Here is a 27,758-nt window from a genome sequence, read left to right as displayed (position 1 = left end):
AAGTGTTACATGAATACATACTCTGAGTCAACAACATACAAATATAAGAGGAAAGTGACATTCTTCTTTCGTTTCTCCTGCTCTCCTCTTCCCAGATGGGAAAATTTCCTTTCCCTTTTCTTTGCATTTACACACAGACACAACACATACACACACACTTGTTTCACTTAACCATAGACCTTGAACATCTTACATGTCAGTACAGATCTAACTCATTTCCTTACTGCCTGTATAATTTTCAAGTATACCATAATTCAGTGGTTCTGGGATTCATGTGGGGAAGTTGTTAGAACACGGGTTGCTAAGCCCCCCTGCAAGTCTTCAGCTGGGGTGGGCTGGTGCAGCCTGAGGCTGTCCTGAGGTGCCCACATTGGGAACCAGGTCCTGTCCATCACTCTTGTGTTTGTACAAACATCCTGTACATATCTCTGAGCACTGGAAGGAGGGTTTTGTAGGGTAATTTGTAGGCATGGAAATGGGTCAAAGGGGATTAGCTATAGCTACAATACTTTTAATGATATGGCCAAACTGGGCTCCAACAATGCAGACCCTCTCCTCCACAGTGCATACATCCTGCATGTCCCTTGTATACCACCCATATCAAACACTGTGCAAAATTGCTTTTATTTTGCCAGTTTGATATATATTTTAAGATATATACTTATTTTAATTATTTAATTATGAAAGAAGCTGAACAATGAATGCCTTCCTTTTTGTGAACTTTTAATTTTGGATTTTAGATTTATAGAAATGTTGCAAGATAGTACCAAGTTCCCAAATGCCCTATCCCAACTTCCCTCCATGTTAACATACCTAACCATGGTACATTTCCCAGAACAAAGAAATTAACAGTGACCCATTACTATTAACTAAACTCCAGATTTTATTTGGATTTTACCAGTGTTCCCACCAATGTCCTTTTCTGTTCCAGCAGCCCACGTTGCATTTAGGTGTCTTGTCTCCTTAGGCTCCTCTGGTCTGTCCATGTCTCCTATGACCTGGGCAGTTACAAAGACTCTTGGTCAGTTATTCTGCCAAATTTCTCTCAATTTGGGTCTGTCTGGTGTTTTTCTAATGATTAGACAGGGATTATAGGTTTAGGGGTGAGGGGAATACCACAGAGGTGAAGTGCCTTTCTCATCATGTCATGTCATGTCATATCAAGGGATACAGGATATCGCATGCTTCCTTCAAGAATAAAAACTGTTTAGTAAGGAAAATTTCAAACACACATAAAAATAGGAAGAATAGAGTAAGTACTCATCACTAGGCTCCCAGTCACTAGTGTTTTGCCACTTTGGTTCTGGATGGCTTTTCAATGTGGTTGGAAGATGAGTTTCCCATCTCATTTTTCTTCCTTTTCTCTTCTCCTCTTTCCTTCCTTCCTCTCTCTATTTCCTTTTTCAAACAGAAAGGTGACACTGGTTAACTGTGGTGGGAATCTAGCTGGGACCTAGATGGAGGAGCATAAAGAATCTAGGCAAAATGTCCTCATGTAGGAATCCCAGCTAATGATGGCCCTTTGATCTTTGCTTCACTTCTAGCTTTTTCTTGAAGAGGTGACTGGTCCAGCCCAGGGTACCCTTATTATTAGCTTGGACTCTAGGATCTGAGTGAAAGGAACCCAACTCAAATTGTGTAAGCAAAAGATAGAATTCACTAGCTCAGAAAATTAACATCAACTGAGTTGGACTTGATCCTCTGGCTCACTTTGTGTCCCCTTTCTTGCCACTTTCCAGTTGTTTCCCCTCTGTTGCTGCCACCTGTGGTGCCTGGATCACTGCTGACAGCATGTGGTGACCCCCCCGGCTTCTCAGCTGAGGTTGATTCTCCCCACAGTCATTTCAGTGCAAGCCAAAGGCGTGCGCTTCGTTGGATAAACCTGGATTACTTCCCTGCGCTTCCTGAACCAACCACTGGGAATGTAATTCTTGATTGCACAGCCTTGAGGCTAAAATCAAGTTCATTTAAGTCAGACCACATGGGTTAAATAAAGGAAAAGGTACCTCCCCTAATAAAAACTGGGTTGATGCTATAAAAAAGAAGGGAGTGTGGATCCAGGGTATGAAAAACAACTGATAAACCCTGTTTATCTGGGACACCTTTCTCATGTCTTTCTTTTCCAGCCTTTCCTTCTCCCAACCCCTGCAGATGAGCCCACTCTCCTTTGTGTCCCTCACTGTTTACCTCACCATGATTCTTTCAAAGCATTTGTCCCTTTGATTAGGTGGGTGTGGTCCACCCTAGGAGCATCTGTGGAGAATTTTTAAACAATCATAAAATCAAGATTTAATCTTTTAAATAACCATACACTAGTAATTCTAAACAGTGTCAGTGATAAAATGTTCCTTGAAAAAAAACCCCAACAAACCAAGATACAGAACATTTCCAGCACCACAGAGGCTTTAAGGAAATGTTTTAATACGTAACAATCTGATCTGAATTCTGCATTCACAGATGCTGAGAAAATCTCAGAAATGTTTAGGGTCCCCTTGCCTTGTCGGGGTGTAAGAAGGCCTTCTCACCCTTTGTGAGTGTCCCCCCCCCAAGTAATCCCTCAATCCCCTTGGGGATTACTTACCGCCAGGAGTGGGCTGTTTCTGCCCCCATTTCTCGACCATGCCTGGAGTGGCACCTGAGCCTACCTGGGCCAGTCCTTTGGGGCCCAGGGTGGGGGAGACGTTCAAAGCTATCAGCTCATTTTCCTGACTCACTAGCTTCATTTCACTACTATTCCTAAGGCCTTGCCAGGTGCTCTAAGCTGTTCTCAGAGTAGGGTCTGCAGGTCTTTCCTTGTTGAACCACATACCTGAGGCTGGGTTTTCTTCATATTCTTCAACCCTAGCAATATATTGCATCAGATTCAATGCAGAAGCAGATGTAAGACTCCAGCTATCTTCTATGAAGCCAGACTTTAAAGAGATTTGCAAAAATGTGAAACATTTGCCACTCTTCTCTATATTTGGGGGAATTATAGCTACTTTTTAAAAAAGGGTAATGTTTATATTAAAATGAAAGTAATTTTTAAAAATTTGTTTTAATTTAGAATATGGTAAACATGGAAAGATATAACCCATATTAGCAAAAGCTTTTTGAGGCCCTCAATCTTTTTTATTTTTGCCACACCACACGGCTTGAGGGATTTTAGTTCCCCGACCAGGGATTGAACCTGGGCCCTTGGCAGTAAAAGCATGGAGTCCCAACCACTGCACTGCCAGGGAACTTCCGTCAATCATTTTTAAAGAGTATAAAATGGTCTTGAGAGTAAGAGTCTGAGAATCACTAATCTAATTTAATCCTCATAGCAGCTCTATGAGGTAGTATCATTAGTCCCACATCAACAGTGAATAAATTGAGGCCCAGAGAATGGAAGAGATCTGCCCTTTGCTTCACTGCCACACTGCCATTAAGTGGCAAGGGCAGAATTCAGACCTCCTGCTCAAGGTACATCCCTCAAGATTCAACGAAACCTACTCCTCCTGTAGGCAGATCCGGGTAGGGGAGGTCCCCGGAGAAAGAAATCGAGGCATGGCTTTCTTTTTTTTTTTTTTTTTAATACGTGGACTCCTGTATTTTTTTATTTTATTTTTTATTTATTTATTTTTGGCTGTGTTGGGTCTTCGTTTCTGTGCGAGGGGGCTTTCTCTAGTTGCGGCAAGTGGTGGCCACTCTTCATTGTGGTGCGCGGGCCTCTCACTATCGCGGCCTCTCTTGCTGCGGAGCACAGGCTCCAAACACGCAGGCTCAGTAGTTGTGGCTCACGGGCCCAGTTGCTCCGCGGCATGTGGGATCTTCCCAGACCAGGGCTCAAACCCATGTCCCCTGCACTGGCAGGCAGATTCTTAACCACTGCGCCACCAGGGAAGCCCCTGGGCATGGCTTTCTTGACATAAGAAAAGCCATTTTTGGCCTAAGTCATTTTAAGCCTGGCCACAACGCTTGCCCTTCAACAGGTCTCAGTAATGATCTTAAGAGAAAAAAAGAACAAACTGTTATCAGGCAAGAGAAGTAACAGTAGCAAAGGTAATATATCAGTAGTAAAGACTCTCAATTCTGTTTCAGTGGTAAAGAGTAGTCTGAAGTGCTCAACTACCAGATCAGTTGGGACCTAAGGGATGATGTAGACCTTTTCTGACCCTCATGACTTCATTCAACTAAAGCTTGGACTCTGACTGCCCAAGCCCTTTATGAATACGCATGTTCCCTTAGCTTAAAACTTCCTCAATTTTGCTATTTGGGGAGACACTGCTTTGGGAAAAAGCCGCAGCATTCTCCTTACTTGTTGCAAGTAATAAATCCTCCCTTCTCCCACTCTTTGTCTTCTGGCTTGACACCCACCAAAAGGCAAAGCTAGTTTTTCAGGTAACTCTCCGACAAGAGCGCCATTTAGGAGTCCACTTGCCTCTTTGAGCTACGTATCCTCATTTGTAAGTTGTGGACCACAATGTTTCTACTTCCTGGGACTACTGGGGTGATTCTGCATCAGGTAAAGAGCAAACGAGGATATTAATAACCCGATGAGTGAGAAATGTATCCCATTCTACAGAAAAGAAGGCTGAGGCCCCATGACTAAGCGGGCTCCAGCTCTAGGGACCACCCGCCCCCAGCCCGCCTGGACCGTCGCCTTCCAAGCTCTCGGCTTGCCTGGACGTCCCCCGCCCCCAGCCCCACTGGGACCCCGTGGCTCCTAGCGCGCTAGTACCACTCTAACCGCAGCCCGCCTGGACTCATGCTCCCCAGCAGGCCAGTCCTGGTCGCCGGGTGGCAGACGGCTCCTCCCGCTTGCCTCACTTCCGGCGCCCAGGCCGGAAGCCTCTCTTCCGGTTCTCAAGATCGCGCTCCGGAAGTGAGTCACTGTGCCAGCACCGAAGATGGCCGCCAGTCCATCCACCACCGTGGTCAACAGAGGAGAAGCGGGCACGAACCCGGAAGTTGCCCGGCTCGGCCATGGGAGATGTTGGGGGAGTGGCTTCCGGCGGCCAGCGCCTGCGAGTGCGGGCGGCTGGGTCTAGCTGAGGCGGCGGCTGACAGGAGCTCCTCCCCGGTCGGCTGCGGCTGGTGCCTAGGCGAACCAGCGGCCCTCAGCTCGTGGCCCCGCGAGGCTCCAGGGCCGCACCGTGGGATGGACGAGGGGAAGATGGACGAGAATGAATGGGGGTACCACGGTGAAGGCAACAAGAGCCTAGTGGTGGCCCACGCACAGGTGAGCGGTTGACTGTCGGCGCGGTTCAGGGCCCTTACCCTACTCCCAGTGTGTTCCGCGTCCCCCAAGCACCCCCTCCGCTCAGGTCGGTTCTGCATCCCCTCAGGACCCACTACCCCCGGATCGGTTCCCCAGCAGCCCTCCTTCCGGTCGGTTGCGCGTTCCCCCAGTGTCACTGCCCCGCAATAAGTTTCGCGTCCCCCCACCATCACCCCTCCCCGGCGGGTCAGTTCCGCGTCCCGCTGGTGTCACCGCCTTCCCCCAGATCAGTTCCGCGTCCCCCCAGCGCTCTCCTCCTCCTAGGTTGGTGCCATGTCTCCCCAGCACTCCCCTCCCTCCAGATCGGTTCACTGTTCCCCCAGTGTCACCTTCCCCCCATCCCCCCCCGGTTTGTTCCGCGTCCTTCCAACGCTCCCCATCCCGGCCTCACACGGTGCCGCCTCCGACTGCCCAGCTGCGGTGAGGCCGTCCGGAGTAACCTTAGGGAAGATACAGGGTACGGGCAAGGTCAGGAGAAAGAAGCAAAGTGCTTGCGGTGCTGTTACCTCCCTGAGATACAGGGAATTGCTGTTCTCCTGCTGCTGTTGTTAATACTAGTGGAGCATTGTCTACAGGTTCTTCTCCGGAATCTTTTAGAATTTAAAGAATTTCCCTTTCTTAATTCAGTAAGGAAGAGAGTTTCAGAGAGTGCAGTGAGGACTCCCAGTGAGTTGAATCCGGGAAGAGAAGCTTGTGGATTTGTGTGAAGGCCCAGATCTCTCTGACATCTTGCTGTCTAATACAACCAGGCAGGAATGTGGTGGGCTGGGGGAGGAGTGATAGGTGTCATTGAGGGCTTAAGAGTATGGGAGTTGCAGTTACACAGAGCTGGGCAGAATCCCAGTTCTACCACTGCCTGGCTCAGGCTCAGTTTCTGCATTTGCAAAGTGGAACTAGTAACAGAATCCCCTTTGCGGAATTGCTAGAAAGATGAGGAGCTGGACAAGTTATGTAAGTGATAACTATCATCCACCTTGGACTTGGCGGTTCAAAGCTCTGACCCAGCCCAACAGCTCCTATGGGGAGCTCATCTTCCAATTCCTCAGTAAGATTGCATGGTATATCATCATTTTATGTAAAGCCAATTAAGGCTTCTTTTGGCTAATGTACTGAGTTTCAAAAGTAGCATCAGATGAAGTAGCAAGTTCCAGACTCAGCGTAAAAGAACACCAGGCCTTGGGCACTCAGATGCCTTCTCCATTGTCCCTGACAAGCATGTGTCTACCCTCCAGGGCAACTGGCCCCTTCCCTTGTTGCACAGCCCCAGGTGTTAGGTTCATGTTTCTTTTTCCTTTTTTTCCCCCCCTTTTAAACTGAGTCATCAGGCTATCCTGTACCTGTTCTCTTCATTCTTTATTTTAAATCTAAATTTGCTTTACTCTGCGCACTCCTGCTTGGTGGTTGTTAGCTCATCATTTGAATTTGAAGATTATCATCACGAGTAGTCTTGTAAGAAAAGGTTCCCTTCAAGTGAAGTCGCTGAGTAAAGGGAGAACTCTGCCCCTTGGGTGTGGAGAAACGTTTGTGCTTTGCCTGGGCCTTGAGGGAGGGCAGGGCCCTGGAAGGCAGCTTTCGGGACCCTACTGTGCCCAAGGAGAGCGTGTGTGTGTGTGTGTGTGTGTGAGTGGGATAGAAGAAGGTGGGTGAGCACCAAGTATTTCTGCTCCCATGGGTGGACTCTCCAGACCCACCTCGTTCATTCTGAAGTAGAGGGTGAGCCTCACCAGGTTTCTTTCAGATCGGGAGATGGTCTCTTTCTCAGAGGGGTCATCGTCTACTTTCAGAATGGAAAAAAGGTCCTTAAAAAGTGATGAGTCGGTGTCCCCTCTCCTTTCCAGTGTCAGAACCCGACATACCTTCAGCCAGCCAGTCCTGAGGCCTGGCATCTGCACTGAAGGAACATGGGATAAGACACAGACAGACAGCCTTCCAGGCTGGTGGGTTGGGAGGCTTCCAGGAGCACAGGACTTGTAGAAAATGGGGCCTGGATATGGAGGAGCTAAGTGCAGGCCGAAGGAGGCCATAGTGTGGTGTGTGCTCAGGGTTGGGCAGTAAGAGATGACAGTGTGAGACCTGTACCGTATGCCAGTTCTTGACAGGTTGCTGTCAGTTTTCCTGTGTGGCCCAGTGCTCAGCATCTTTGGGTCCAGCTATGCAATTTAACCCTTTCCCAGGCACTGGCCCTTGGCCCTGGCACTGACCCTCTGAGGTGCTCTAAGGCTGTGGCCACCCTGACACTGTACTCTAGTGGGTGCCTGGAGTCCCCGGCACTGACCCTGTGGGGGGTCTTGCGCGAGGGCATTTCCCTTGTGGGCATGTACTTTCCTTTCCTTACTGTAGCCCGAGGGTGCTGTCACTTGTTCTAGTGGCTGTGCCATCCTTGTGTTCATGCTGAGCTGTGGTCACGAAGCCTGGCGCTGCCCTCAAGTGCGCTGCTGCCAAGTGGGATTTCTCTCCGTGTGGTGGTGTTGCTTTTACGTCTGCAGTGACCCTTCTTTACCTTGGTCTTGTTCGCTTTGGCTTAGCATCCTGTCCTGTGAAGGTCACTGTAAGTCTGGTTTGTCATTTGATCTCGTACGTGCCTTCAGCGGGGGGAGTCACCCAGGGCAGGCCAGGCAGAGACTCCTCCCCAGGCACTGAGCTGCCTTCCAGCTGCCCTCGCCTCTGGGGTGCAGGGCAAACAGGGGCCCAATCCCTTTACCACACTAAGCTGTTGTGACGTTTTCCTCCTTATTGACAGAGATAACATGAAAGAGCCGCCAACCAAGATCTTTTATCAAAAGTTTGTTCCTGATCTTTCAGGTTTTATAGCCTTTCTAAGATTCTGATCGGGCTTCAGATCCTTTCTGCAATTGTTTTGATGCCCTGGGGTGTTTGTCCTGAAGATATGGGGTTCAGGCAGTCAGGAGCTGTGTGTTTCTCTTCTCTTGTGTTTTAGGATTTGTAGATCATACTTCTTAATGGAGCTAGCTGTTGGAAGCAAATGAGTTGTTCTCTTTTTTTTTCTTTCTTTTTTTTTTTTGCGGTACGCGGGCCTCTCACTGCAGTGGCCTCTCCCGTTGCGGAGCACAGGCTCCAACGCGCAGGCTCAGCAGCCATGGCTCACGGGCCCAGCCGCTCCGCGGCATGTGGGATCTTCCCAGACCGGGGCACGAACCCGTGTCCCCTGCATCGGCAGGCGGACTCTCAACCACTGCGCCACCAAGGAAGCCCCGTGGTCTTTTATTTTTATTTAATACCAATCATTTGTTCCTCTCTCTGCCCCAGGAAATACAGAATACCAGAAGGAAGAAAGTAAAAAGCATCCAATGTCTCCCTACTAAGAAAATAATTTTTGTTAATACTTGGTGCACTGCCTTCTATTATATGCTTTTATTGGGTACTTAAGCATCCTATCTGTCTGTTTTTGTTTTCTGCTTTTCCACTCAACCCTACAGCATAAATACGTAGATAATTCTTCACACAAGTTTTCAAGGCTGCAGAGCGCTTAGGCAGCCAGAGTTCTGGGCTGTCCGACATTCACATTGTTGTGCTTTTAGAGCTGTTGCGAGCCAGGCTTTGCTGATGTCTTGGTGTTCTGAGGACTTGGGTGGGTTCTCAGAGGGGATCGAAGGAACATCTCCTAGGCCTCCTGGCACATGACATGCCAGTACTCCCCCACCCCCGCCATGGCCTGGGACCCTCACAGCACTGTAATGCTTTCTACTTTTATAAGTGGCATGTTGTACGTTTTGAGGTGGTTTAATGTGTATGTGTTTATAGGTGTCATTTCTCCATTCACGGACTTTTTCAGCTTGTTAAAATCTTTGATTTTCATCTAGTGCTCCACGGTATGAGAGCACACCATGATTTTCTGTCCTCAAGGACAGAAAAGGTGTGGTCCTGGCCTAAGATTCCCTGTCCTGCTTTGGAACGGGGAAGAGCTGCTTCTGCCCCAGACTGTGCAGAAACTCTTGTTAAGCCCCTCTTCTTAGTCTCACCCTTTTCTCTTCACGTTCTTAGCATTTTAGCCTAGACACTATGAAGAGGGTATGTTTTAAAATCCGGTTTCAGATATTTAGTGTAAAAGGAAAGGAGTTGTTTCCTTCACAACCGGTTAAGACCTTGTGAGCTGGCAGGGCCCTGGTGCTTACCAGATTATGCATTGATTTCGGCTCCTTCATGGGAATCTCCCCGTGGGTGGCTGGATCAGTCCCACTCCATGCCATGGGTGGCCCTTGGACTAACTGCGTCTGTGCCAACCAGGACTGGTGAGGTTGATTTCTCACCTTTTCTCTGCTGTCCACTTGAATAGGTGTTGTCTGGTCCCATGGCCAGCCTCGTGGCATGTAACAGGGCCCCCAGTCCAGCCCAGTCAGACCTTTACAAGGGGCAGTTAGCACCCGCCGTCCAGAACAGGTGTGCCCACTGAGGGCTTGTGTTTGTGGAGCCTGGCCTTCAAGGCTGACACTGCAGCTCCTATGGGGCAGGTGGGCAGTTTCTGGCGATGGGTTTAAATGGGTCCCTAGAGAAAGCAGTTTTCCTTGAAGCAGACACAACATGACACTCAGAATTTCTTAGCAGGTCTGGAGAAACAGTGAAGTCCAGGTGAGAAGTGAGTGTGCTTTTAGGGGGGCTGAGTTTCTGGAAAGTTGCCTAGCATTAGGGTTTCTGCATATCAGGTTTTGTTTCTCCTTGAATTTTGATGGACTCCTTGGCCACTTGATGCCCATGATCGAATACTGATGTCTGCCTGGATTTGGGAGGGGTTAGGGCCCTGTGCACGTCCTCGACCTTTGCTTCCCCAAGTCTGGGCTTGGGGCTCAGGGAGGTGATGGATGTCTGGGGTTTTGAGAGGAGTGTGCGTCATCTGAGTGGGGCAGGAAGTGCCAGGGGTGCTGTGGGCTAGGGAAACGGATCTCGTCTCTATGGGCCTTCCTTGCTCTCAGCCATGTTTTGGGTTCTAAAGCTGCCCTTTCTGAGCCTCTTCAATCACCAGCTCCTCCCACCCCGCCCAGATCCCAGTGCTCCAGACAGTGCCTGAGCCCCTGCACCTCTGCTGTCCTCCTCCTGTTCACTGCTTCTCCCTGGGCACAGTCCAGGTTCCCGACCCAGGCCCTTCTGCCTGGAACTCCCTGTCTCCATGGGAGTGGTTTCCAAAGTTGTCCACATGGAATTATCTCCCCCATTACCAAGGCTCCGCAACACATCCAGGTTATTTCCCTGGAGAATGGCCATTTCAAAGGCTGTACTGGTTTAAAAGGTTATTTTTTTCTATTTTTTAAACCTTTTTAAAAAACATTTTTGTAATGTATGTTATATGAGCATTGTAAAAAATTGGAAAACCCAAATAAACGGAACTTTAAAAAATAAGTTCCCAGTTGGTGCTACCTGGACACGCGGTTACCTATTCTGAAGCCCTTTCAGACAGTTCATACAAACTCAGCATGCACATACATTATTTAAAATTTATTGTTTTACAAACTTTAAAAAATGAAGAGTAATAAATCTACAGAAAAGTGGTCAGATCATATGCGTATATTACAGCTTGATTATGACAAAATACATGGACCTGTATTCTCATGACCAGCCCCTTCTAGAGCCTTTCTTAGGGACCATCCCACCTGCCAGAGATCTTAGTCTTGTCTGCTTTTGAGCTTTACATAAATAGAACTATACCCATACATCATTCTCTAATACATACACACACAACACACACACACACACACACACACGTGTATGTACATATTTATAAAGATAGTTTCATTCTATAAGCCCTATTCTGTAACCTTTTTCATTTATCAGTAGATGATGACTGTACCTTTGTGTCTGTAAATATGGATCTTCCTTATTTTCTTGTAAATGATGGCATAGTATTTCATGGTCTGGAATATGTCCCTCTGTATTTAACCATCCTACTATTGTTGGATGTTTAGGTTGTTTCCATTTTATTTGGAATTATAAACAGTACTTTTATATGCAGTAGCTAAAATCTTCTGTGCATCTTTAATTAAGATAAATTACTGGGAGTGGGCTGGCTAGGTCAGAGAGCACAGGTTTTCCTGGTTGCTCTGTGTCTTCAGACGTATGGCCCATTACTGGCCCCCACCTCCTCCCCGGGGCACTGGCTGCCTGTGGGGCCTCCAGCATCTGCACTGCTGAGGATGGCTCCTTATCCACAGCCACCCACCCTTATCCCCGGGCTTTGGGTGGGTACTAACCAGACTTTGTTTTATTTTCCAATAGCGTTGTGTGGTGCTTCGTTTTCTGAAGTTTCCTCCTAATAGGAAGAAGGTAAGATCAGTGGATTTGCCACCCAATCATTAAAATAATTATTTAAGAAAACTTTGATTTTTTTCTGATGCCGAAGTTTTAATGCTAACTTTAGAAATTTGAATATGATACAAGCATTCAATGCTGAAAGCAGTGTGTCCATCTTTTGTGCTGGATTCAGCACTTTGACCTGCTTGGGGTCACTGTGGGTCATCATGGTTAGTCCCTGGGCACTGAGCCAGGAGCCTCCCTGACTAGTTCAGAGAGCTCTGCTTGTGGCTGGGGAACCCAGGGCCAGGTCTTGGCTTTGCCTTGGCGATTTCCTTACACCCTGCTGCCTAAGTTTCCTCATCTGTGGAATTGTATCAATGAAAATGAAGTCTGTGATGCTGTGGTAGACAGTCAGTGTTACAAGTCACAACAGGCAGTTCAGGTGGAGCCCTGTGTTTCTATTCACTGAGTCAACCAGGCAGAGTACCGTGGACACCCTCAGAAAGCCATTGTTGTTCTGTTGTATGCCTGCTGACCACTGAGTTTCAGTGTCTCTCTACATTGAGGCGGGATGTCATTGTGGTGTTTATCTAAGTGGTCGCAGCGGTCAATGTGGCATAGCCCTGTGGGAGCCTTTACTCTTTCATGGTCTGGGGGGAAGGAGGGAGGTCCAGAGGGGCTAGGTGTGAGCATAGGCTCTTATCTTAGAAGGGCAGAAGAGGCAGGAGCTGCAGGTCACACCCACACAGTGGGGGCAGGGCTGGTGGTTGTTGGGCGTGAGTAGAAATTGGGCTCAAGATCAGGGTGTAGGAGACATGAGTCACCACCTCACCTCGTCTGAGTTATGGAGAAACAGCCAGAAAAGAAGGTGAGGTGGATGGCTGATGGGTATCAGTGGTGGCTGATTGTGCCAATGAGGGGCACACTTGCAGGTTAGCTTCATAGAAAGAAAAGTGGGGACTGTGGGAGAAAGCTGGGGGCTGCCATCCCAGTGGGGCTGCAGTGAGATCTGGGGACAGTGTGGTTAGTGCAGAGAAAGATGGCACAGGATGGGAGGGTGCAGCTGCTGAAGAGAATTGTGCAGGGTGGTTCTGTTTCTGTGGAAATCCAGGTGGAAACTAGAAACATCTCGGAGGCTGCCTCCAGCCTCCCTCCCCTCCCCTCTGTCCCCACTCAGGGTCTACAGAGCCTCGGTGAAGGGCCAGCGTTCTCTGGATGCCTCTATTTTCAGTTTTTCCTGTTTACATTTATTGAGGCGATGTCTTCCAAGGTAACAATTCGCCTTTCTTTATTATATAAATGGCACTGTGTGATGCCAGCTGTATTATCTGTGGGGACTTGTGTGTGTGAATTCTATCAATAAGAAGAGCTTTTTGTCAGAAGCCCTGTGCCCACAGTTCTACGTACGGAGGCCACTGGACGTGTTCTGGGTTTTTTTTTGTCAGGCTTCGTTCTAATACAGTAGTCCCCTGGAATGCAGACTGTGGTCTGCCTGTTGTATGGTGCCTGGGTGGCAGCTCTGACTGAGACCTCCCCAGGGCCTGAGCCGTGTGTCGGGCACCTCCCAGCCTGCGGTTGAAGAAGCCCTCTCACTCCTGAGCGAGACCTGTGATCAACCCTCTGTACTTCTCGCCTTGGGTCAGAGTGAGGGATACAGGGATGATTTCCTGTCTCACCTAAATCTCACAGCTTATTGATTCTTTAAGAACCTCTGAGGAGAAAATCTTTTATTTCTACATCTAGAAGCTGAAGAATAAGATCTAAATATCTACTGATTTTTGGATGGGACAGATGTTTAAAGTCGAATTCCTCAGAAGGTGTGCACGGGCTGCTGGCGGGATCCACGTGTGTTCCCGGTGGGGAGGAAGGCAGGGCACAGATATGGTTCTCAAACATATGGTTTCACAATCACGTGGGGCCCTGAGTACAACACAGAGGTGGGCCTGGGGGCCCCGTGGGACAGAAGCTCCAGTGAGTGTGGCAGTCTTCATGGTGAGGCTCACCTTCCTCCAGGTCCAGGGCCACTGGTGGCTTTTTGTGGCTACATCCGTGGCAGCCCTGTATGTGACAGGGGCTTGTGGTGGTGTCAGAGTCTAGGAGGTCCCGGTCGTTGAGGTCTTCTTGTCCTTCTCTTTTGCAGACCTCGGAAGAAATATTTCAGCACCTACAGAACATAGTGGACTTTGGCAAACATGTCATGAAAGAGTTTTTGGGAGAGAACTATGTTCATTGTGGGGTAAGTGTTTTTTTTGTTTGTTTTTTTAATGTAGTCTAAATTCATGGGCCTGTTCTGTATCAAAGTACCAACTTCTCAATTATAGTTTGGAAGTTGCTTAATGATACCCCCCCACACACACACTGTGTTAGTTACAAAGTTTCCAAGTGCTTTTCTCATTTGTTGCACTGTGAAATAGCAGAGCAGATAGTGTTATTCCCATTTTCTAGCATGAGGTTCAGAGATACTTTGTCAGACCTTCACTTGCTGAGACTCCTGGTCTTCACCATCCTGCCCTCATGGAGGCATTCAGTTTGGTGAGAGCTCTCTAGTGAGGTCCAGGCAGCAACACTGACCTTCAGTGGGCACCTTTGAGCAAATTAGGGAGAAAAGGGGACCCCCATGCTGGGAGGTGTGACCTGGTCTCGTGGGAGAACCCAGCTGAAGCCCATGTGGGGTGATGGCCTCCACCTACCTGCAGGTGGTCTGCGTTGCTGGCTTTTTCTGGTCTCAGTGACCGAGAGGAGTGCCTGTTACAGGCAAGGTCTGCTGTTCAGACACTCATGGAGAGGGCAGTGCAAGAAGCCACAGTGGACTGGCCCTGTGATCCTGGCAATCCTCAGAGCCAGTGGCCTTGGTCCATGCCTGGGACAGCCATTCTTCTGTCTCCACTTTGATCACTGCTGCTTCTCTGCTTACACTGGCCTAACTGCTTGTCTTAGATCAGAGCCCTGAACAGACTAGCAGGTTTGTCATTTTGAACAGAGAGAGCACTGCCTCTGTTTTGTAAATTCTGTACCTTGTGTCCATCCTGAGAAAAATGAAACCAAGAAGGTTGAGTAAAAGTTTCTTTGAAGCTTCAGGATTGCCTAGCAAAGTAGAATTTAAATGGCTCCGATGGCAAAACATCCTCCAAGGAGAGTCGTCCTTTGACAGCTTAGGAAGTACTGTGGGCGGTGTTGCTTTGGGTCTCATAGGGCTGTAGTCTAATCTGTAGGCTGGGACTAAGGATCCTCTTCCAGGGTGGCCCAGAGCCGTGGAGCTGGCAGTGTGGTGCTGACTGCTGACTGGGGGCCTCAGCACCTCCCAATGTGGACTCTCTGAAGGGCTCTGAGCATCCTTGTGACTTGGCCCTGACTCCCCGAGTACACCATCTGAGGCATGACCTGTTTAGGAGTTGTGTCTGTCGTTTCCACGGCATCCTGGGGCCTTCACGGGTCAGCCCTAGGCAGTGTGGGACTACACAGGGGCAGAGGTCACTGGGGCCATCCTGGGGGCTGGCACCACCCCTAGTGAGGTCCCCAGCTGTCCTGTTGAATTGTGAAAGCCTGAAACCCACCACCTGTGAGAGCCTGAGTCTCTGAGCTATCTGCGTGCCAGGTGCCACCTACTTCTTGACCTGGACGGTGTGTGAGTGAATGCAGGTATGCCAACTGCCAGTGTCCTTCTTGGGGAGAGAGCATGCTCATCTGGCCAAGTGGGAGTGTTTCTCTGTCTCACAGCACTTGGGGGCTCTAGACCTTTCTTCCAGGAGGGGCCAGCAGTGAAGGAGAATGGGGAGGAGCTTGGGGTTCCAGCCAATGACAGCCCGGCAGGTGGGAATAGCATTGGGATGTCCCCCCACGGCCCAGGGCATGCTCTAGCTCCAGGTTTGATTCTGTTTGTCCACAGTGCACAAGGCTCTGGGCATATGAGGTGAGCCCACCAGGTCACATTTCGGGAATATTCATCCCGTTGACATATCTCCTTCGCGTGAAGACACCGCCAGAGTGAAACACAACCTGCTTTTCCTCCAGGTGGTTGTAGTATCAAGAGAGGACTGCCACTCAGGCCCAGCACTGTTGAAATGTGGGATACAGACCACATCTCTGGCCCGAACAAGACCATGTTCAGGCAAAATCAGCATTTGTAAATGATGCTATTTTCTCTGACTGATGGCATGAGCTAGGTTAAAGTGGAGCCCTGGGGAGCGTGTTTCCCTCTTCTGTGTCCTGGGATGAGACATAACTAGCACAGTGGTGAGAGAGCAAGGCTCAGAGTGACAGACACGCCCCTTGTGCCTGTGCTGCCTCCGGCCCTGCCTGGCTGGTTTGGGGACTGGTCTAGGCCTGTCTTCATGTGAGCTGGAGGTTAGGTGGGACAGGGCATGATGGAGAAGGTGTGGCATGTAAGTGGACAGGATTCCAGCATTCTCATTCTAGGCAGGTATCTCGCATCCCCTTGGGATTCCTTTAGAATTCAGAATTCTGCCACCCTGGAAACATGGGGAAGATGATGAGCAATGTGGATTAAATAGAAGCTCTTAGTTTGGGAGACTGCAAGAAATAGTAGAGAGTAGTTGCTCCTTTGTTTTTTTTGCCCCAAAGCACCAAATATTGGCCATCCTGAGTCCTGTGGCCGATGGGCGCCCAGGACGTCTCACCCAGAGATTAATATTTGATCAGACCCTGTTCCTTGAGCTGCTTCTCAGATGGAAATGTGAGGAGCCTCAGGTTGTCTGAGGAGATAGCTGGTGAGGAACTTCTTGCAGGCAGAGAACTGCCTCAGGTCCCTGCTCTGCCGTCCACAGACACTGAGAATGAGGCTGAGGTCGCTGTGAGAACAGAGGAGCCGGGTGAGGAGTCTGTGGAGACTGACTAGGTGACGCGGGACACGCTTCTGGCCACCAGCGCTGTGGACACCAGCTGCTCCAAGGAGGGCCTGTTCCGCTTAGTGCACAGAAACTTCAGCATCTCTGTTTTTTTTTTTTTTTTTTTTAATTTTATTTATTTATTTTTGGCTGCATTGGGTCTTCATTGCTGCACTCAGGCTTTCTGTAGTTGTGGCGAGCGGGGGCTGCTCTTAATTGAGGTGCGCAGGCTTCTCATTGCGGTGGCTTCTCTCGTTGTGGAGCATGGGCTCTGGGCACTCAGGCTTCAGTAGTTTTGGCTCGCGGGCTCTAAGCGCAGGCTCAGTAGTTGTGGTGCACGGATTTAATTGTTCTGCGGCATGTGGGATCTTCCCGGACCAGGGCTCGAACCCATGTCCCCTGAATTGTCAGGCAGATTCTTAACCACTGTGCCACCAGGGAAGCCCCAGCATCTCTGTTTAATCTGGACATGTCCTTAAAATAACAGAGCAGCTTTTATTCCTAAAACCCACATACTGAGTATTTTTTTTAATGTGGTAACATATACATAACATAAAACTTACCATTTTCACCATTTTTAAGTGTGTGGTTCTGTGGCATGAAGTCTGTTCACATTGCTGTGCATTCCACACTGAGTATGTCTTATTTGTTCTTACAGGAAGTTGTTCAGCTGCCTTTAGATTTTGTGAAACAGCTTTGTTTAAAGATACAGTGTGAAAGACCAGGTAAGGGTTTCTAACTTACGAATTGATAATATTCCATTTGAAATGTGTTTGACATTACTACTCATCTTAGGTAGATACGGATATAGTTTTTAACTTTATTATCAGGGGTAGAAACCCTAGGAGCTCATGAATACAATTCTGGGCATCAGATTTGCAGATCACTGCAGGGAGTATATGACCAAGAACAAACTGATAAAAATAAAAATGCATTTGGGAGCCAAGAGGGAGCTGAAGGAGTTCAGGGGAGACTTAGGGAAGGGAAGGTGGGCTCCAGGGGGGGCCTGGAGGAGTCCAAAGGAAAATGGGGTAGACCTGAGCCATGGAGGGTGGGCTAGGCCCTAGAGGGTGGCAGTCCTGGAAACCTTCTCCCAGAAGCTGGCACCGCCCAACCTGCTCGTCCTCTTGAGCTACGGTGGGAGACTTGAATTTTTGTACCTCCCCGCTTCACCTCATGTACTTCCCCACCATCACCATACATACCCCACCCGCCGTCGCCACACATGCTTTTCACCCATCACTACACATACCTTCCCCTAGTCACCTCCCAGACCGTCTCCCATCACCTCCCGTACCTTCCCCAGTCACCACAACTACGTTCCCCCATCATCTCCCAGACCTTCCCCCAATTACTTCCCATGCCTTCCACTCATTACCACACATACCCTCCCCCATTACCTCCCATATCTTCCCCCCATCACCACACATACTTTCCCCCCTTTACCTCACGTACCCTCCCCGCAGTCACCTCACGTACCGCCCCACGTCGCCTCACGTGTTTTCCCCTCAGTACCTCATGTCCCTTCCCTACACTTGCTCGTGGCGGTAATGACAGTAACCATGTCAGAGCTTTTCCTGTCACAGTCAGAGGCAAAGATGTAAAATCTATGTTGTTGAGGAGTGAAATGTCTCCTCCTAAAGCACAGCCAGGCCGTCAGGGTGTGCAGTGAGTCAATATAAAATCCTTTTCGTATTTGATTAGGAACATGAAAGAAAACAGGATACTGTGCCCTGGAGCCCTCAGTCTGGGGAGCAGTGAGGAGCGGGGCTTCACGGGTGGAGAGGACCAACGAAGCGGGAGGAGGCAGCAGCTTCGTTCGAAGCCTGGGCTGTGTCTCGGCTCTGTTTTCCCATCTAGACAAAGACAGAGGCCTGCTGTGGCTCTGCCATCTACTTACTCGTGCCACACAGCATCATTAGTCTTATAATTGGCAGTTATACGACTGAACAGTAATAAGACCGTCCCCTGCTGTAATAAGGACGCATAGTCAGCCTTGTTATGTGGAAGGAGGAAAGCTGACTTCTCCTGGGACCAAGAGGCCATATCTTATGTGACTGTCTACAATATAGCTTCTAGGGGTCAGTCCTGAGGAAATACTGGTGTTTGCGTATTCTGAAGGAAGCTTTAAAAGGAAGATAGTGGCTGTTGCCTCCTTCCTCTCTGAGCTCCTGGGTTAAGGGAGTCACAGAATTGGGGAGCAGTTCCCAAGATCATCCTCATTCATGACAGCTGCATGTTTGGGGGTCCCCAGGACCAATCTCAGGTCTGATAATTTGCTAGAAGGACCCACAGAACTCACTGTTATCCTCATGGTTATGGTTTATTACAGCTAAGGGACACAGATTAAAACCAGCTGAGATAAGAAGGGTTAGGGTTTTTGCTGGGGCTTGGGCATATAGACACAGCTGACCATCTGTGTGGCTGCCCTCAGCCTCCAGCCCCTCTGGAGGTCAAGCTGATACTACAGGGCCCAAACTCCTACCACAGATCGCAGCATTATACTCATGTGACTCTAGGTCCCCAGGTAAATGCCTCAGGCAAGACATCCCAAGGCTTAGAGGTGACCTCTCAAGAGTGGAGGCCAAGGGCAGCCCTCTCTTGGGCAAGGCTGATCCTTCCCCAACAGGAGTCCGAGTTGCCATGGAGTCCTCCTGTCTCTCTTGCACTGATCCTCACGTATTTTCCCTGCTCTGTTTTCCAGAATCTCGCTGTGACAAGGACCTGGACACTCTCAGTGGTTATGCTCTGTGCCTCCCCAATTTAGCCAGACTTCAGACCTACCATTTTGCAGAACACCGGCCGATTCTGTGCGTAGAGATCAAGGTGAATTTCTGTCAAGGGGGAAATGGTGTGGGGGAAGAGGGAAAGGTGGGTCCAGACTGTAAATCCACGAGTCAGCTGCCTGGAGCGCACTTTGCCCATGCTGGGCCCCACGACCTAGGCAGCCCCCCAACTCCCAGAGAGTAGGCTTACTTCTTGCTCCTTCTGTGCGTGCCTCTTGCACCATGCTATTCTGGTTCCTTGCCCTGGCCAGACCTGAGGGGCATGGCTTCCCAGACCCCCAGATTTAGGCTCGTTCTCAGGTGTCATAACAGGGAGCCAACCAGGGACAAGCCCTAGCCGATGGCCACCAGAAGGAAGCATGGGTTCCACTCTGCTTATTTTCCTTGGAGGGTGCAGCTTGCCAGGGCCTCTCTTGACCTCCTTCCCAGCTGTGCCTACTTGGCTGCTTGGTGACACTGCATGCCGTGCTCCAAGAGCTCAGCTTGAGGACCACCCTTTAGACTGGGTGACACTCTGTTCCTTTGCTTCTCAGGAGAATGCTCAGGAGGGACCTCCAGGAGGCATAGAAGCCTTTGTGTCTCTCAAGGCCCTGGTTTGTCGTGGCAGGGATCCTCAGGAGGAGGCGACAAAGGATGTCGCTTGTCTAGTGCAGGGCAGTGATTGCTGGATAAGGGCCAGGCCCCTGCTTTAGCTCTGTGGCTCAGTGTCCAGAGTGGCCACCTGAGTCTCCCTCAAGAAGCCTGCCAGATATCTTGTTATTTGTTTCCTTCCCCCAAACCTCTGGTGGTGACTTGTGGGTCATGCTCTTGGCCCTGAGCATTCACATCCCTGGGTGTTCAGTGTGGACTGATGTTCTGCTTCTCCAAGCAGAGGGTGAGTGTCTCAGGCGTCACAAATGATGGGCAGTGTGACCTTCAGTGCCCCGACGCTAGGCAGTGGTCTTTCGTATTGTATGTGCCCAGAAATCATGGCTTTTAAAAGGCAACTAGAGTTTCAGATGTTCTGGGAGCCCAGCAACCATCATATGGGCACCTTCCCCTTCACACAGTCTGATCAGAGGGACCAAGGGTTCTTCTTCTTGGAGCTGGAGTGTGTGGCAGATCTGCACTCCTAGAGTCTTTCCAGTCTTGTTCTACGATGAAAACACAAAGCTACTCTTTGTTGTCAAGCTAGCAATTGAGGCATCACTGTTCTTCCCCAGTGAGAGTTCTGGCTTTGGATTCTCTAGCGGCAAAGAGATATTTATGTGATGCAGTGGGGGAGGCATCAATTCCCACTGGGGACTGAAGATAAAAGCACCTTTTGGGGAATGTTTATATCTAACACTTGCTGATTCTCCTGGGAGCTGCACTTCATTGTCCTATAGTTATATGTCTACCTAAAGGTATGTGTTTTCTCCCTAAGCTTTTTATCTTCCTTACTTGTTTATTTTGCAGCCAAAATGTGGGTTTATTCCTTTCTCCGGTGATGTTACGCATGAGATGAAGCATAAGGTGTGTCGTTACTGCATGCACCAGCACCTCAAGGTGAGAAGATTGACCAGCTGGGTTCCCTCCCTGCCCAGAGCCTTGTGATGAACGGCTGGGCCACCTAGAGTTTTCAGAGGAGTAAAATAAAACATAGATATTATTTACTTTTTATTTCAAAAGTACTCCACGTTCATCTTTTTCTTAATTGAGATATTTGCATATCCTAAGATTTACACTTTTAAAATATATAATCCAGTGGATTTTAGTTTATTCATAAGGTTGTGCAACCATCACCACTATCTAATTCCAAAACATTTCATCACCTCGAAAAGAAGTCCTGTGCCCATTAGCAGTCACTCCCTGTCCTGCCAACCCCTGGCAACCACCTATCTCTGTGGATTTGCCTATTCAGGACATTTCCTATAAATGGAATCACACAAATTATGGCTTTTTGTGACTCTCTTCTTTTACTTAGCATAATATTTTTGAGGTTCATACACATTGTAGCATTTATCAGCACTTCATTTCTTTTATGGCTGAATAATACTCCATTGTATGGGAACATTTTGTTTATCCATTCATCTGTTGATGGACATGTGGGTTTTTTCCTTTTGGCTGTTGTGAATAATGTTGCTATAAATGTGCATGTACATGTACATGTTTTTTTTTTTTTTTTTTTTTTTTTTGTGGTATGCGGGCCTCTCACTGTTGTGGCCTCTCCCATTGCGGAGCACAGGCTCCGGACGCGCAGGCTCAGCGGCCATGGCTCACGGGCCCAGCTGCTCCTCAGCACGTGGGATCTTCCCGGACCGGGACACGAACCCGCGTCCCCTGCATTGGCAGGCGGACTCTCAACCACTGCGCCACCAGGGAAGCCCTCATGTACATGTTTGAGTCACTGTTTTCAGTTCTCTTGGGTATATTCCTAGGATTGGCATTGCTGGGTCTTAGGGAAATTCTGTTTAACTTTTGGAGGAAATGGCAGATTGTTTTCTACAGCTATAGCACCATTCTATATTCCCACCAGCAATGTATGAGGGCTCCAGTTTCTCCACATCCTCGCTTGCACTTGTTACTGTCCCTGTTTGTGATTATAGTCATCCTAATGGATATGAAGTAGTATCTCATGTGATTTTCATTTGCATTTCTCTAACGGTTAGTGATGTTGAGCATCTGTTCATGTGCTTATTGGCTATTTGTATATCTTCTTTGGAGAAATATCTATTCAAATTCTTTACCTGTTTTTGAAATGAGTTGTTTGTTTTTGAGTTGTTTTAGGGGTTCTCTGTTTATTTTGGATGTTAATTTCTTTATCAGATATGTGATTTGCAAATATTTTCTCCCATTCTGTTGGTTGCCTTTTTACTCTGTTGATAGTGTCCTTTGTTGCACAAAAGTTTTAAATTTTGATAAAGTCTAATTTGTCTTTTTTTTCTTTCGTTGCCTATGCCTTTGGTGTCATATCCAAGAAATGTTTACCTAAACCAAGGTCATGGTGCTTTTCCCATATGTTTTCTTCTAAGAGTTTTATAGTATTAGCTCTTATGTTTAGGTCTTTGATCCATTTTGAGTTAGTTTATGTGTTTGATGTTCGGTAAGGGCCCAACTTCATGTGATATCCAGTTTTCCCAGGACCACTTGTGAAAAGACCGTCATTTCTCCATTGAATGGTCTTGGCACCTTTATCAAAGATCTATTGGCCATATATGTGAGGGCTTATTTCTGGCCTTCTATTGTATTCTATTGGTCTGTATGTCTGTCCTTATGCCAGTGCCATACTCTTGATTGCTGTAGCTTTGTAGTAAGTTTTGAAATCAGGAAGTGTTAGTTTTCTAGCTTTGTTCTTCTTTTTCAAGATTGATTGTTCATGATTGTTTTGGCTATTTGAGGCCCCTTACAATTACATGTGAATTTGAGAATTGGATTTTTCATAACTGCAAAAAAAGACTTTGGAATTTTGACAGAAATTTCAGGAATCTATAGGTCAGTTTGGGTAGTACTACCATGTTAACAATACTAAGTTTTATAATCCATGAACACAGGCTCTCTTTCCACTTACTTAGGTTTTCTTTAATTTCCTTTCAACAATATTTTATAGTTTTCAGTGTACAAGTCTTTCACCACTTTGGTTAAATTTATTTCTAGGTATTTTATTATTTTGGAATATTGTAAATGTGGTTATAAATAGGATTGCTTCCTTAATTTCCTTTTTGGTTTGTTTATTGCTAGGGTATAGAAACACAACTAATTTTTGTGTGTTGATCTGGTACCCTACAACTTTGCTGAATTCATTTATTAGCTCTGATAGCGTTCTTTTAGATTCTTTGGAATTTTCTATGTACAGGATCATGTCATCTGTGAATAGAGTTTTACTTCTTCTTTTCCAATTTAGATGTCTTTAAGCTTCACGATTCCCAAGACAGCAGCTGGGATTTTTGATAAGGATTCCAGTGTATTGCAGATTAGTATGGGAAGTATTGCCACCTTAACAGTATTAATACTCTGTGAACACAGGATGTTTTTCCATTTATTTAGGTCTTTAATTTCTTCCAGCAATGTGATAAAGTTTTCAGCCTATAAATCTATGTGTCTTTTGTTGAACTTATTCCTAAATTTCTTATTTTTGGGGATGCCATTATAAATGGAATTTTTAGAAATTTCATTTTCAGATTGTTTATTGCATAGAAATACAACTGATTTTTTAATATATATATTTAATTGTGATGAAATACACATGACATAAAATTTACCATCTTAACCATTAAGTGTACAGTTCATTGACATTAAGTACATTTACATTGTTTTGCAACTGTCACCATCATCCATCTCCAGAACATTTTTCATCTTGTAAAACTGAAACTCTGCATCCATTAAACAACTCTACATTTCTTCCTTTCACTGGAAGGTGAAGTCTTAACCATTGGACTGCCAGGGAAGTCCCCGTTGAAAGATTTTTGATTACTGATTCAGCCTTTTGTTATGTCTGTTTAGATTCTCTATTTCTTCTTGAGTCAGTTTTGGTAGCTGTATGTTTCTAAGAATTTGTTCATTTCATCTAATTTGTTGGCATATAATTGTTCATAGCATTCCTCTAAAATTCTTTTTATTTCTGCAAGGTTGGTAGTAATGTCTTTTCTTTCATTCTTGGTTTTAGTCATTTGAGTCCTGTCTTTTTTTTTCTTGATCTAGCCAAAGGATTGCCATATTTGTTGATCTTTTCAAAGAAACAACTTTTGGTTTTGTTTCTTTTCTCAAATTTTCCCTTTCTATACTCTGTTTCATCTGTCTCTGCTCTAATCTACTACTTCTTTCTCTCTGTTTGCATTGGATTTAGTTTGGTCTCTAGTTTTTTAGGGTAGAAAATTAGGTTATTGATTTGAGATCTTTCTTCCTGTTAATACAGGTATTTACAAGTGTAAATTTCTCTCTAAACGTTGCTTTCTCTGCCTCCTATAAATTTTGTTATGTTATATTTTCATTTTCATTTATCTCAATTTATTTTCTGACTGCTCTTTTGATTTCTTATTTGACTCATTGATGATTAGGAATGTGTTTAGTTTTCATGTATTTGTGAGTTTCTCAAATTTCCTTTTATTATTTGTTTCTAGTTTCATTCCACTGAGTTTGCAGAGTCATATCTTTTTAAATTAATTGAGACTTGTTTTGTGGTTTAACATATGGTTTCTCCTTGAGAATGTTTCGTGTTTACTTGATTAGAATATACTCTGCTGTTGTTGAGTGGAGTGTTGTATAGATATTTGTTAAGTCTAGTTGGTTTATAATGTTGTGCAAGTCTTCTACTTCCTTGTTGGTTTTCTGTCTAGTTGTTCTGCCTATTGATTTAACATCTTAACCTAAACAATCTAACTCAATTCAATTTCAGTAGTATACATAAACTCTGCTCCTATACAGCTTTGTTGCCTTCCCCCTCTGTTGTGCTGTTATTGTCATACAAATTACATCGTTATGCATTGTATGCTTTTCAATACAGATTTGTAATAATTGCCTTATGCAGTTATAATAATTGCCTTATGCCATGCAGGGGACATTCTGTCTTTTGAACCAGGTAGAAGAAAAAAGTTACAAACAAAATATATTTATATTATCCTTTATACTTACCTATGTAGTTCCTTTACCCAGTGCCCTTTATTTCTTCATGTGGATCTGAGTTACTGTCTAGTGCCCGTTTAGTTCAGCCTGAAGATTTCCCTTTATTGTTTCTTGTAGGGCAGGTTTTCTAGCAACACAGTTTTTAAGTTATTGTTTATCTGGCAATGTCTTAATTATTGCTTCATTTGAAAGGATAATTTTATAGGCAAGACTTCTTGGTTGATAGTCTTTTTTCTTTCAGCACTGTGTGTGCCATCCCAGTGCCTCTGGCCTCCATGGTTTTCAGTGAGAAATCAACTGTTAATCTTATGGAGGATCCTTTGTACATCATGAGTCACTTCTCTCTTGCTGCTTTCAAGATTCTCTCTCTGTCTTTGGACAGTTTTATTATGATGTGTCTAGGTGTGGAGCTCTTGGACTTTATCCTAAAATCCACTGATGGTTTCTTCTGCTTACTCAGATCTGCTGTTGAGCCCTTCTTGTGACTTTTTCATTTTAGTTATTGTATTTTTCAATGACAGAATTTCTGTTTGGTTCCTTTTTATAATTTCTATCCTTATTAATATCCCCTGTTTGTTAATACATTGTTCTCCTTGTCTCCTTCAGTTCATTGTTCTTGGTTTCCTTTAGCTTAAAGCTTATTTAAAATAGTTGAGTTAAAGTCTTTGTCAAGTAAGTCCAATGTATGAATTTCTCAGGGACAGCTTATTGATTGTTTCTTTCCTGGGTATGGACCATACGTTTTTGTTTCTTTGCATGTCTTGTAATTATTTGTTGAAAACAGGCATTTTAAGTAATATAACGTAACCACTCTGGAAATCAGTTTCTACAACCTTTCTAGGATTTGTTGTTGCTGCTTGTTGTAATTGTTATTGTTTTGTGATTTTTCTTTGCCAAGTTTGAGAAGTCTGTTCTTTGTTGTTTGTGGCCTCTGATGCTCCATTAGCTTAGGTGAGCAGCTAATGGTTTAACAGAGATTTCTTAAATGCCTGAGACCATTAAGTCTTCCAGGCTTTACTGAGGGGCTCTGTGTGTGTACTGGGGCCTGCCATCAACACTTAGCAGGGCGGTTGCAACTCTGCCTTAGCCTTCACTTCTGCAGAGCCTCAGATCACCAGGAGGTGGTGGCCTTTTCAGGTCTTTCTGGAGCTTGTGCATGGCCTCCTAGATGCCCAGGATATACTGGAGCTTTTCAAAGCCCTGTGTACATGTCGTTCCTCTGCTTTTTCTTTTTAGTTTTAGGTTAGCCTATTGTTTGCCACAACTGTTAACCAGTATCTCAGGAAGTCATGAAGTTGAACAGTTGCCTCTGAATATTTTTCACAAATGTCCCTGGGGGAAAATGCCCCCCCCCCTTTTTTTTGCGGTACGCAGGCCTCTCACCGCCGTGGCCTCTCCCATTGTGGAGCACAGGCTCCGGATGCGCAGGCTCAGTGGCCATGGCTCACGGGCCCAGCCGCTCCGCGGCATGTGGGATCTTCCCGGACCGGGGCACAAACCCGTGTCCCCTGCATCGGCAGGCGGACTCTCAACCACTGTGCCACCAGGGAAGCTGGAAAATGCCCCTTTTGTAGTTGGTTAGCTCTGAGTCAAGTCAGTGAAGACAGGAAACCAAGAGACAGGTCAAATAATGACCACTCTTTGGGAATGAGGCTTTGGAGAAGCTCCTACACCATTTAGCCTTCTCCAGTGGCTGCCACACTTCTGTTTTCACTGTGATTGGGGATGTTGGTTTTTAGGGTTCCCTTGGTGCTAGACAGAAGGGGTAAGAATAAGGCATTAAAAATGCCACATAGCTCACTCTTCTTATTTAGATATGGCCATTTTTCTTGTATAATACCTTCCAGATTGTTGTAAGCCTTTGGTTAATTTTCTGATCTCTGAAAATTTTGATCCTGACTGTTTTTTGCCAGTTTTCTCCTTGCCCTTATGGGGGAGAGAATTTCTAGAGGTCCTTAGTCCATCTTTTCTTTGTGGTGTTATAACTTTCTAGGCTCTTAGGAAAAAGAAGGTATGTGAGCCATTCCCTTTAGGAGATGGTTTTCATTGTTACCATTCATTTTCAACATATATGATGGATTTTTAAGAACTGGGTTTTTTTTTGCTATGAAATAGTACCTGCTTGTTTAATTGATAAAATATGTAATTTTATGAATTAGGTCTCCTGCCTTCCCAGAGGTAACTCACGTTGTCAGTTTGCATGTCCTTCCAGACTTCTTCCTTTGCAACAAAAATATACGTGTTATTCAAGTGGAAGTGAGGTGATGCCTTTCCGTACACATATTCTCATGTGTGCTCACACGTGCATGTGTGCATACATACACTTTTATAAAGCAAATAAGGAGTCTTGCCATAAGTTATTGTTCTGCTAATTGCTTTTTTCACTTAAATAATCCTTGGAGATTGATTGTTGTGTATCCTTCAGGGCTTTTTCAATGCATATTTGGATACATGCATGTATAGATGCACATATCCTTTTTTTTTTTTTAAAGTGAAAGTGATTTCATGTGCATTGTTCTGCCAATTGCTTTTCTCCTTGAATAAATATTGGTGATTTTGAGCTCTGCCTGTTTCTGTTAGTGGCTGCATATTATTTTTTCATTCCTTCATTCAACATGTGGCTTGCTTTGTCCTGTCCCATACGAGCAGATGTCCTTTGATTTATTTAGTAGTTTCTAGGTCTTGCTGTCACAGTTAGGCCGCAGTGACTCCTTGACCCAGCGATTCCTCATACATTTGCCAAATCAGGGGGCACACACATTTAAAATTTTGATGGAAACCAGCAAGTTGCCTTTCAAAAGGTTGTACCAATTTATCTTCTCGCTGACAACATGAAATTGCTAGTTGGGTGCACCCTCCCCTTCCTGGATATTATAATTGTAAAGATTTGTTCATCTGATTACCAAAATTCAGCCATGTCATCTTATAAAGGTGCTTGCTGCTGCCTCTCTGCTCATGTGGAGGGGCTGGCAGCTACGTGAGGCTCTCAGAGGAGGGACGAAAGTTCCTGGGGTCACAGTCAAGCCCCCTGCCCCAGCTAGTGATGTGCACTTGGAGGTGGTG

At 46.3% G+C, this 27,758-nt stretch overlaps 1 protein-coding gene and 1 long non-coding RNA gene across 2 annotated transcripts in view; one reads left to right on the top strand and one right to left on the bottom strand.

The window, feature by feature from the left end:
• Positions 1 to 3,159: 3,159 nt before the first annotated feature.
• On the bottom strand, positions 3,160 to 4,782 carry LOC307054758. Its single transcript, XR_013810950.1, has 3 exons — positions 4,703 to 4,782; positions 4,403 to 4,477; positions 3,160 to 3,967 (listed from the first exon to the last, which is right to left on the bottom strand). It is a non-coding gene; the product is annotated as an uncharacterized lncRNA (long non-coding RNA).
• Positions 4,783 to 5,107: 325 nt separating this feature from the next.
• Positions 5,108 to 27,758, top strand: part of IPPK (inositol-pentakisphosphate 2-kinase) — a gene marked incomplete at its 3' end in the record, with an annotated part of 44,675 nt that continues 22,024 nt past the window's right edge. The window contains exons 1-6 of the mRNA XM_079706225.1: positions 5,108 to 5,203; positions 11,468 to 11,515; positions 13,626 to 13,721; positions 16,988 to 17,054; positions 19,034 to 19,155; positions 20,553 to 20,642. Coding sequence (XP_079562351.1) covers positions 5,123 to 5,203; positions 11,468 to 11,515; positions 13,626 to 13,721; positions 16,988 to 17,054; positions 19,034 to 19,155; positions 20,553 to 20,642 — 504 coding nt within the window. The 5' untranslated portion in view covers positions 5,108 to 5,122. The remainder of the gene's footprint in view (positions 5,204 to 11,467; positions 11,516 to 13,625; positions 13,722 to 16,987; positions 17,055 to 19,033; positions 19,156 to 20,552; positions 20,643 to 27,758) is intronic.

This window comes from Hyperoodon ampullatus (assembly GCF_949752795.1).
Source record: "Hyperoodon ampullatus genome assembly, chromosome: 6".
NCBI lineage: Eukaryota > Metazoa > Chordata > Mammalia > Artiodactyla > Ziphiidae > Hyperoodon > Hyperoodon ampullatus.
Note: the sequence above shows the minus strand (reverse complement) of the source record. Positions and strands in the feature narration are given on the sequence as shown.